Genomic DNA, 12,166 nt, shown 5'->3' on the forward strand with positions numbered 1-12,166 from the left:
AGATTACATTTTATTTGAATTCAGTAAACGTTTTATTTTATTCATCTGTGTTCAGTTAGAATTTTGTTTTATTCAACTATTATTGAAAATTTTTTCTTAAATTTTATTATATGTAGTTGGAGTAGAAGAAAAGTATGAATTGAGAAGGACTAGGTTTGAATCCTAAATCCACTGCCTACTAGCTCTGGGACTTTGGAGAAGTGACTTCACTTCTCTGAGCTTTAGTCAGAGCTGAGAGGAGAAAATGAAATATCTGAATGTGCTGTATAATATATATGATAATGTTTAGCATAGTTTTAGCACATAATAGGTATAATAAATATGTTTTATCATTTTTCTAGAAAACAGAATAACAAGATAATACTTTTTAATCTTCTCTCCTTCTATACACATTAAAATATTCATTGAACAAACAGCATCATAGAGAAAATGAAAAGAATATTCACCTACAATTCTTCAGTTCTATTTTTTATATATATATATATATTATTATTATTATTATTTTTGTGTGTGTGTGGTACGCGAGCCTCTCACTGTTGTGGCCTCTCCCGTTGCGGAGCACAGGCTCCGGATGCGCAGGCTCAGCAGCCATGGCTCACGGGCCCAGCCGCTCCGAGGCATGTGGGATCTTCCCGGACCGGGGCACAAACCCGTGTCCCCTGCACCGGCAGGTGGACTCTCAACCACTGCGCCACCAGGGAAGCCCAGTTCTGTATTTTAAACCTGAATTTTTTAATCGTTCTCAAAGTGCTATTCAGGGACCCCTGCCAGTCCCTGAAATCCTTTCAGAGGATCTGCAAGATCAAAATTACTTTCATAATAATACTGGGACACTACTTCCCTTTTTCCCCTGGGTTGAAGTTTGTGCGGATGGTGTGGGAGCAGTGCTGGGTGAGACTCAGGGAGGCACCAGGCAGCACCACCAGGCACTCTCCGTTTAAAAGCAAAACAAAACTGTTCACTGAAGAAAAGAATGTCCTTGATGAAGCAGTAAAAACTTATGATTTTGTTAAATCTGAGCCTTTGAGAACACATTGCTTTAATATTCCAAATGACAGAATAGGAAGCATGCATAGAAATACATCTGTATACTGAGGTACAGTGGGTTGTCTGGAGAAAAAGCTCTGGTGTGTTTACTTGAATTGTGAGCTCCTCTAGCTGCTTTTTTTCTCAGGATGCCATTTTTACTTGAAAGAACGGACAAACTAACTATGGTTATTCAGACTTGACCTTCGACAGATATTTCCTCAGAAAGAAATGAAGTGAGCCTGTCACTTCAAGAAAAACAACTCATGGTACTTGCTACTAATGATAATGAGTCTAGCTTTCATAAAACAAAATTATAATTTTGAAAAACGTATCTGTTCTCAACACTTAAAACTTACGAGATTGATAATATTAACAAATGTGATTTTTAAAAATATTGTATAATGAAGTGTGAAATTTTACAAATGGATGAGAGGTCCATTCAAACTATATGATAGACCAATGGATTTTAATGTAGCAGTATGTAAAACATTCACTTGAAATGGTTTCAGATTCCACCTTGCAACCTAACCTTTAAGAATGACTACTTGTTGGGCTTCCCTGGTGGTGGCTTCACGGGTGCCCTTCTACTTACAGAAGTAGATATGAGAATCCAATCATCTTCTCTTAAGTCAGATATTAAGAGATTTGAAAAAATGTAAAAGCTATTCTCACTAAATCTTGTTTTGTTTTTGAAAATTTTTTTAACTAAAATGTTATTTATGTTAACATGTAGTGGCTTTATTTTTAAAAATGAATTTAAATAAATATTTTAAAGTTTTCTTAGTTTTACTTCCAATATCGTTAGTATAGATGGTAAACTTTATAAACAAAGGCCCTTTGAGGTCTTACGTAGTCTTTAAGGGTGGAAAGAGATCTTGAGTCCGAAGGTTAGAGGGGTGCTGCTTATTACCTTTTCCCTTTTAGCTGTTATCCATATGAATACTTAACTGGGAGTAAAATGATAATTAAAGCCACAATATGACTTATTAATCCTGTTATTAGTATATGGTTACAATAAGTTGGTGTAAATATAGTAATGATAAAAAGGCAAAACTCTCTTCAGGCGAAAATATATTTGGATCTTTCCTGAATTTAAATGAAATTAAGAGCTAGATTTAACTATGTTGTTGAAAATTTATTCTCTAAAAAAAGAAATACACACACCCATTACATATATCCTTAGTGTATGCTTTCTTTTGAATTAATTGTTATAGAAAGGTTTCAGTTGAAAACTGGTTGCTACATTCTTCTTTTGGTATTTTCAGTTATAACTAAATGTGTGTATTACTTGTCAGATCTCTTATGCTCTGACCCTGCGTAAGTGGTAGTTATTAGCTTGGAAGATTAGGTAACTTAGAGGACCCTGATTGGTTGTACCATGAAAGCAACTTAGAGGGTTCATCTGTGTAAAGCACAGTGACCTAAATCAGCTATGTCCTCACTGCCCCTGGACTCTGCAAGGGACTTAATGCACTACACTATCAAAAACAAGGCATTTATATACCACTATGGAAAGATTTCGGCTGGAGAAGAAGTTACCTGTATGTACCCAGTTATGATCTTGTGTTTTATTTATGAACAAGTTTGAATCTTTCAGAGTTTAATAGTGAAGCTTGAAGAAATGTCAGGCTTACTAGCACTGGCTTAGAATAGTATCATCCTCTGTGTCCTTGGCTGTGGAAGTCATCTGCTGAAAGGAGTAAATCCTTGTGTTATATTAACAATGTCTGTAGCATTTTTATTATTCTGTAGAATTCATTTTTTGATTAGTTAGTATTACTTGAATGAGGCTTTAAGCAGTTTTATATGGCTAAGATGTTAGGAAAGAAATTACTTTGTCTTAATGGTTAAATATGTTTTGAAGCTAAACTGAAGTATTTGATAACTGAAATTACATGGTTAATAATCATAATTTATGGGAGGTGTTACTTTTGGGCTGTAGCCATATGTCTTATAATGAAGAAATTACTTTGTGATAGGGATCTTCTGATGCTGTTTTAATAATGGATTTCGTAAACCTCAGGTGTCAGAAGAGGATAATAGCCTAGGTTTGTGACTTTATTGTTAAATAATCTTTTAACACTCCTTTCCCCCTAATATGCCTTTGGCATGTTAAAGTCTCATTTTTATCATTTGACCAAGACAGTACAAATTGTGAATTTTGGCTTTTCAGGCAGGATAAATGACTATGAGAGATATTGGTAAGACCTGTTTGATACAAAACTTAGATTAGATTTTGCTGGGAATTCCTACTAGTGAATTGAATTTTGATTTTATCATGTGTTGGTGCTGGGCTTTTTTGTTTATAAACTGATTGATTAAATTCCAAACTATTGAGTACCTATCTATGTTTAAGCTTTAATTGTGTTCATAAGGAGGCCTTAAGTGTATCCAATATAAATTTTTTAGCCCAGTGTCTTGTCCTTTGGAATATACACAGCAGTCAATGAGTATTTAACCAAGGCCCAGGCCCTGCTTGATGCTGAGGAGACAGTGGTGAGCAAAATGGACATGATTCCCTTCTTCTTGGAGCTTATTGTTCAGGCTGGGAAACAGTTAAGCAGCTAGTTACATAAATATATAATTACAAGTTTTAATAAATACTATAAAGTACTGTGTATTCTCAGCTTGTATTACAGTGACCTTGGTCTCTTGTCTCCTGGATAAAGAACAAGTCCCTTAAGCTCTGTGGGGTGTGTGTGTGTGTGTGTGTGTGTGTGTGTGTGTGTGTAAAATGAGAAGATTGAAATGGAAAAGTAAAACCCATCCATACCTATGAGTCTGTGAGACCTCATTTATTCATCAGGAATGGAGAAGATAATTCATTTACGCCTTGATTTCTTATTATGGGGAGCCCTACCTTAGCTGTAAATTAACTGATAAGCTGGCCATTTGATTATATTACAGTTTTTTATTCACTGATGTATCCTCCGTATCTGGAATGATGCTCAGCACATAGTGTACTTACACTCAGTAGATATTTGTTGAATGAATGGATGAGTCCAAACTCCTAGTCTTTATTTAAGGAAATGAGACTTTTTTTTATGGTCCATCAGATTCATACGGTCAGGGGTATTAACCAGGGAAAGAATAGGCAAATAGACCATCTTGCTGAGGGATTTCCTGGTTGTCTCTTGTCGATTTTTGGTAAAAAAAATTCAGTGGAATTCTAAAAATACCTAGCTAACGATAACCCCAACTGACCGAAATTGGGGAATTTTGACAGAATACCTGCTAGACCTTCTGCTATAAAACATCTACTGGATCTTTGTGTATGTGTGTTTTTCCTTTTGTGCAGAATGCCTGTACTTTTCTATACATTTTAGTTACTGATAAAGTTGAGGTAGTTTTTTTAAAAGCCCATTTCAGAAATAGATTTTATTATTATCCTCATTTCTGTTAATCAATTTATATATACTCGATAACCTAAAGTAAGTGATTCCTATGTGTTTTTTGGTGTGTGTGCTGAGTTAGAACTTGGAATGAATATAAGTATCTCCTCATAGCAAGAGTGCCATAAATATTTGTGATTTATAATTTCAGATAGACCCTAATGAGGCTTTCCATTTGTCCATGACTCTTGTGCTTTGTAATGAAGTTTCTGACAATAGTGTTTCACTAATAATCTTCTTTATTATTGGAATCTGTCAATTGTGAGTTTTTACACCTCACACCTCTTTGAGTTCTCTTGCTCTTATATTCTTTGACCTCTTCACTTTTTCCCTTTGTAACTTTTTCTTAGGGTGTGTATTTAAAATAAAAATTTCTGAAACTTTGTGTTCCAGTATCTGAATCTATCCAGTTCCTCCTCTGTCTGGTGACAAAGCATTTTTCCCAGGGTTTTAAATTTTTTTCTGTCGGAATCACATGATTGCCTGAGTTTAAAATTTGTGATTTTAAATTGCTTTAATTTTCCATATACCTTTTATGTCTCGTCCATCTATTTTAGAGTAATGAATCAATCAAAAAATGCCAAGTGAATTCTTTAGAAACTGAATATCATTCTTTGGCTTTTTATTTTGTGAAACAGTATTCACTGATGATTTCTCCTTTTACCTGGATTAGGAAAGGTTATTTGCTTACCCTTAAGCGTTTTGCCCATAAATTTAAAGTTTTTTTAATATTAAGTTCAACTCTTGGTAGTAGGTGGGATAAGATTGGGAATTGGCAATATTTGGAAGAAATAGATTTAGGGTTGCTTGTAATACAGTGAAAGTATATAGTAACTTTACAGTGTTTTCTTGTGAATTGGAATGTATATTTCATTTTCTGAAGGATTAAAACAATGTGAATGAAGTGAGAGTGGTCCCTATAAGGCCTCCTAAAATGGTTAAGGGCAGGAAGCAGCCTCTCTTGAAGAGCATTTTAAATATATATAGCTTAAGTCTGTAACATAACTGAGGACATGGTGTGCAGACTGGCATGCAGCAGAATCACACAGAGGTTATTGAAAATACGGGTGCTTGGGCTCCACCTAAACTACTGGTCAGCATCTCCAGCACTGGGCACAGGAAGCTGAATTTTAACAAACTCTCTAGGTGTGTCTGAATTTATAATATATCATAAAATCTGAAAATCTCTTAAAGTAATACAGTTCTAGATCCTTATGAGAGTTAGTTGCCTTCTCTTGGCATTTCATCCTAGATGCTTAGGAACGCATTTCCTATGAATAATTCTCCTATACAACCACAATACTATTTCAGGATATATTTTGAATCTTCATATCAGTTTTAATTAGGAAATTAATAGGGATTTGTTTCTGTAATTGTTAAGACTTTGCTAATTAATCTAGTTTTAAAGCTGTATGGTAGATGAGAAAGCATTTTTAGTCTCCATATTTAGATTCAGTAAAATGTGGGCCTCTTCTGTGCTTGTGCCCTTGTGCTTGGCACACTCACATGGCACCTCGCCTCACAGCTCTTTCAAGGGCAAGTAACACTTGTGGATGAGGACCAAGTAGATAGGTGACATGGCTTTCAAAAGATTTTATACTTAAGTCTACCTCTGTGTTCACATGGTTAAAATAAATCAAAGCAATATAAGAAAAACAATAAATCCAGAAGTCAGAGGTAACCAGTTACACTGTTTGCTTGTATGTTCTTTCAGTTTCAGTGTTCATTGTGTAAATTCAGATATTCCTCTTCTAGGGACTTTCTTATACAGAAAGTAGTATGCTGTACGTGTGGTTCTCTACCTAGTGTGTATTTCATTTTATAATAGGTCTTAAATATTTTTCATGTCAGTATATAGCATCTTAATTTTTTTTAGTAGCTTGGTATTCCATCAGATACATTGCCATTCCTCTTTTAAGGGCCCCTGGGGATGGTTTCCAGTCTTTTCCAGTTACAAGCTGCAGTAAATAACCTTGCACATTTGTTATGTCGTATAAAGAGAATTTAAACTTTCTTAGTGATCTTATATGGATAATTCTTAAATCTGTTGTCTTCTGTGTTGTAGAGCAGTTGTATTCTGGATAGTTACCTTATTTTATAAATAAAAAATTGAAACCAAGGCAAAATAATTTTCTTAAGATTAGAGTGAGTCAATCTTGCATTGGTATACTTAGGGTGCCTTTTTATTCTTCCATGTATTTGAGTTTTCCCAGTGCCTTGGCTTTATTTCGTTTTAGGTAGGCTTTATAAGGACTGGCTTGTGTGGCTTACTCATCTGAGGTTAGGAATGAAAACATTTTGATGTCAGGGGTGGCTCTTTGCTTTTGCTATTTTTAGTTTTCCACTATATTCTTGGAGTTAAAAAATGAAGAAGAGTTTTTTCTAGATGCAGATTTAAAAATAACTGACACATTAAATCGAAACTTGAATTTATTCTTTTTAAAAATTACCAAAATTACATTTTTATTGTTAACAGAAAATTAAACACTACAGGGTTGTCTGTTTCTGCTTCCCCAGCCATCCGTGTGACACAGTGTCAGTGGTTTGATGTTTAACCTTTTAAATATTTACATGTATTTTTTACATCTATTTCAAAAAGGAACTCAAATAAAATTGTACTTTATATAGTGTCTTAACTAGATCTATATTTAGAAACATGGCTTAAAGCTTATCCTAAGGTGATAGAATTAAAAATGCAGTGTTTTTTCAGAAGTGTATTTCTACCTTGAAACGTCAATCCCTTCGTTCTGAGGGATATATTTATCCCTCAGGAAATATATATATTTTCAATATATAGCCATATGCACCTGCATATTTCGATGAATTACTTGTAATATGTTGAGATGGGCAATGTGTGTGCCTTTCTGATTCATGTTTCACAGTTGTTGAAAAGTAGATAATGTTTTTAAGGGAAGAATGCAGATACCCCCTCCCTGTTTTTTTTTTTTTTAAACAGTGTTGTGTTGTAAATTTTCCAGACTTCAAAAATTTTAACCTTAGTTTTTTCTACAAGTTACGCATGAAAGCATTCTCATTGAAAACCCAAACAGTAACAATAAAATTATATATTCACTTGGCTTTGAGTCACTTACTCCAGGCTTCAAAGAGGGTATCTAAGGAGAGCAAGGTGAGTGGACCATGAGAAGATGAATAGATGGACATCCTCTTTTTTACATGCCCCTTTTGGCACACGTGGCAGTATTTTTCTGTGATAGATGTTTACAGGTCAAAGAGTATGTGTATTTTAAATAAATAAATATTGTGAGCTTGCCCAACTTCAGCTGTTTCATAGTGTTAGCTGATTAGTGTTAGTACATCTAAACATGTAAGTACGTCTGCATATGAATAAAAGAGGTTTTTTTGTTTGTTTGTTAAGGATGAGAGTTAAGTATATTGTTTTGCTTCCTTGGCAGTTGTTCTGTCGAAACGCAAGTTTGGAATGGGAGCAGTTAATCCCTTTTAGAATACACAGTGTGCTACCTCTTGGATCATACAACATCTGTGTCTTTTGTTTGAGAGGCAGCTTCTTTTTTGTACCTACCTGTGCATGCTTAGTGACTAAATAACATGACATCATTGGAGGAATGGTTTTAGAGTGTGGTATGCATAATGGATGGTAATGATTAGTTGTTCATTCTTGTACCTGTGTGTGTGTTTCCTACTTTAGCCTTTCCTCAATATTAAGGGAGTGTGACTGCTGTGAGGTAGGTTACCACACATACAGCTGTCTCTTCTTTCTTAGTCTACTATATGAAAACGTATAATGGTCTACACAGCCTGTTTCCCAGTCCTTTAGATATAAAGCCTTAGCAAGTCATTTAACTTCTGAGTTTCCTGTATTAAATTGAATCCCAGTCCTTTAGAGTCATACAAGTACCTCTTGATATCCAGATCTATTTGATTCTACAGTTTGGATATCTAGCCTTCCTTCAGAAAGTAAGTTTGGATATTGAGATCTGCATTTTCTTAATATACTGTGTCTGTTTCTGAGTTTCGGGTAGCAAATAGTGAGGGTTTGGATAGTAGGGAATATATTTGAAAATTTAATCAAATTGATTCAGTTCCTGAGTTTTAAGATATAAGAATTAAGACACTGAGAGTTTGGATAGCAAGGAATAATTGTATATGAATTTATTTTGTATGCACTGAAAAAAAAACCCTATACCCAAAAAGTATGATATTTTAAGGTCAAGAGTTAGAGGAGACCTTAAAAGATCATTTTACCCAAACTCCTGTTTGATCCTTTCTAAAACAAACTGGCCCTCCAATTGATGCTTGGACATGGAAAGTGGTGAGAAGCTGACTGCGTTATATGTCCTTCTGGTTTATTGTTTTAAGTGGAGAGGAAGTGCTAGGCAGTGAGCAACCACAGAGACCATGGGGAAAAATGACTGTCATCTGATGGATAAGATAACTTCCTTCTAGAAAACTGATAGTGGAGTACTATAAAGTTATCAATTAAAGCATAAAGACCATGAAAGAGAACAAATTAGATTAGTTCTTTTCTTTCTTGAAAGCTGTTGGGGTTTTTTTCCTCTTCTCCTTTGGGAGGTTTGTAGTACTTTGCTTCTTTCTGAGCAGGAATATCATCCATTTCCAGTTGCCCATCTTTTGCCTGCCCTGAATGGCTGGTTAGGTCATCTACCTCTTCATCAATCCCTCGCTCCTTTCTGCTCATTTCTGTGTTTTTTTAGCCTCTTCCTGGGCCATCCTTTTCCTTCCGTTCATCTCTTGCTTTGATCCTTTGACAGAGGCATTGTGGGACAGGATTTCTCCAGTATGAGTGCCTTTCCAAATGAGGTTCCATATTCTGGGTTCCTCTGTACTACACACATGCACACTCCACAAACTGATCCATGTCACCCTTGAAGTTCAGATAGGCCTTTGTCACATCAGTCTGCTCTTCCTCAGAACCTTTGTCTATCTTTTCAGAACCTTGAGTGTCCTCCTCCAGTGTGTGTCCCAGTCCCAGGTATGGTTGAGTACAGCGGAGTCCTTATCCACTGTCCCCTGCTCGTTGTACTCTGCTCTCTCGTCTTTGTCACTTAAGACGGAACAGACTTCCCTGAGGAACTGGAAGTGGCAGGTGCTGTCCTCCTCATCACTCTTGCCCACTGAGTCTGGGTGCACCTGTAGGGCCACCTCATGGTGGCTCTGCTGGCCATGCCCGTCAGCAGTGAAGGTCTGTGAGGCTGCAGAGCCCTGCTGGGCATGAGGCCAGTGTGAGCCACAGCTCACATTAAGACCTCTGAAGGGAAGGGGCTTCGTCCATCTGTCTCAGTCAGTGACGCAGAATCTTGTACATACTAAGTTCATAATAAGTAGTTAATGAGGATTATATAATGTTCTTTTGAAAGTTAAGAAGTTGAGAAGGGAAATTTAAGCTAAAATTTTCTTTTAAAAATAGTCTGTGTAGTGTTTTACAGTAAATATGGTTAGTCTTTTTGTTGAGCTGAAGAATGGAACAAAATTGTAAAGGTTGACTTCCACAGCTCAAAGCTGGACTCTCCTTAGAGGTTACATTTTGGCATGGCTTTTCCTTTGTAGAGAAATAAAAAGTTCATATAACTTTGATTGTTTCTTGGTAACTTATGAGTGAAAGTGATACTACATGTTAAGTCTATGGACTTATTTTTGATCATTATATGTTTAACCATAATCCAATCCAATATCCAATGTAGCTGAGCTAATAAGCGGGGTTTTTTTTTTTTTTTGGTTAAGAGTACCTAGGAGCAAAAAAAAAAAAGAAGAAGAAGGAAAGAAAAAAAGTATTCTATATTGCTATCTAAGGGTTTCCCTCATCCCCGATTTTCTTTAATTTCTGATCTGGAGGGTTGTTCCATTGAAGTGAGTATGTGTACCAGTTACCAGTAACTTCCATAGAAGACCAGTGAAAAATCTTTGTCATTTCAGTTCTTTCCATGAGATTTTTGAATGGTCTTCAGTGGATTAAAAAAAAAAAAGCCTATAAACATACTTTTGAAAGAATACAGTTAGCTGTATTACGAATTCAGTTCTTTGAGAGGAAGGCAATCTGTTACATATTTTTGGCTGTCTCAAATAACACACCCTAGTAAGTAGGTCCTCAGTATATATTGATTTCATGAGTGAATGGGAATAATTTCTTTTTAGGGTCCCGATGAAGAAGCTGTTGTAGATCTTGGCAAAACCAGCTCAACTGTGAACACCAAGTTTGAAAAAGAAGAACTAGAAAGTAAGTTTGTTTAAAATAACTTGATTAGCAGGATAAATTACTAATGAATGTTTGTTAGTGTCCTTTACCTATTATTTGTTGAAATATTTGTTGTTGTCATTGTAGAGCATACATTTAGAAGAGTGTTCAGCACTTTTCTAAATATAGTTTAAAGAAGAATAATACAGCAAAACCCCATTTAACCACTACCCATATCTGCAAATAGAACATTCCCTGAAATATAAATATCAGAATGCTTTTCAAACTTTACTGATGGTTACCATTACTTATCTTGGAAATTGAAATGCCACAATTATAAAATGAGTTAATTCTTTAATTGTTTTTCTAACAGCCTGGGTAATTTGAATTATGAGCAAACTATAGCGTGCCAGACTAATAAGCCACAGTTATGACTGGTTGTCATCTAAATGTTCATTTTATATGTCTGTTAATCAGCCTTTTAAAGTACTTATAAAAACCTCAGCATAGAATTGTGTAGCAAATGAGTTATTTGCCAATCTGTTTTTCCTGAGCCGGAAGAAGTCCTGACAAATGGTTTTTTTGTTTCTTTCTTTTTTTTGAAATAATTTTAGATTTACAGAAGAGTTGCAAGGGTAGTACAGAGTGTCCCCTGTATACGTTTCACCCAGCTTTTTCTAATGTTAACATTTTATTTAGGTGTAAGTTTATGAAAATGAAGAAATTAACGTTGATACAATACTACTAACTAAACTACAGATTTTATTCAGATTTTACTAGTTTTTCCACTGATGTTCTTTTTCTGTCCCAGGATCCCGTTGAACAGCTCAGGTTGTGATAGGACACTTAGTTGTCAGGTCTCCTTAGTCTCCTGTAATCTATGACAATTTCTAGATCTTTCCCCCTTTTTCATGACCTTGACATTTGGAAGAGTAGTGGTTAGATACTAATAGAATGTCCCAAAATGTGGGTTTGTCTAATGTCACATTGTGACATTATAATCTCATAGCCCAGATCATGGGTATGTGAGGAGCATACCACATGTGATGTGCCCCTCTCACCTGTGGACAGGTGTTATTGACATAACTTAGCCTGTTATCGACATAACTTACCCTGTTATGTTAACCCTGAACACTTGCTTAAGGTGGTGTTCGTGGCAGATGTTCTGATAGACTTATTTTGGGGTCTTTTTGAGACCTATACTTTTGAGTTAAAGTCTTCTGTGACAGCTGAATGGGGCCATTGCTTTACAAAAAGAGGTGGAAAGAGACAAAAATAAGTGTTCTCCACATTTGCTTCCTGAAATGGAAAAAAAACCTTCTTTTAAAGTAACCTGTGTATCTAGTGTATTTATCAGTCGATGGTATTAGCCCTTGGTGTAATTAGCCCTTGGTATAACAGAGCCCTTGGTGCTCTGTAAAATAAGAGAAGTAACAGGAGACTAGCATTGTTAATTACATGAACTTATACATAATTCTTTTTTTTTTTTTTTTTTTTTTTTGGCGGTACGCGGGCCTTTCACTCTTGTGGCCTCTCCCGTTGTGGAGCACGCGCAGGCTCAGCAGCCATGGCT

At 35.6% G+C, this 12,166-nt stretch overlaps 1 protein-coding gene and 1 pseudogene across 4 annotated transcripts in view; one reads left to right on the plus strand and one right to left on the minus strand.

Moving 5' to 3' along the window:
* Positions 1–12,166, plus strand: part of SLC4A7 (solute carrier family 4 member 7) — a 124,236-nt gene that overhangs the window by 31,430 nt on the left and 80,640 nt on the right. For all 4 annotated transcript variants that reach the window (XM_012536671.3, XM_033405443.2, XM_033405446.2 and 1 more), the window contains exon 2: positions 10,554–10,635. In XM_012536671.3, coding sequence (XP_012392125.1) covers positions 10,554–10,635 — 82 coding nt within the window. The remainder of the gene's footprint in view (positions 1–10,553; positions 10,636–12,166) is intronic.
* On the minus strand, positions 8,408–10,329 carry LOC105748502 (dnaJ homolog subfamily C member 9-like; annotated as a pseudogene).

Source organism: Orcinus orca, chromosome 10 (genome assembly GCF_937001465.1).
Source record: "Orcinus orca chromosome 10, mOrcOrc1.1, whole genome shotgun sequence".
Taxonomy (NCBI): Eukaryota; Metazoa; Chordata; class Mammalia; order Artiodactyla; family Delphinidae; genus Orcinus; species Orcinus orca.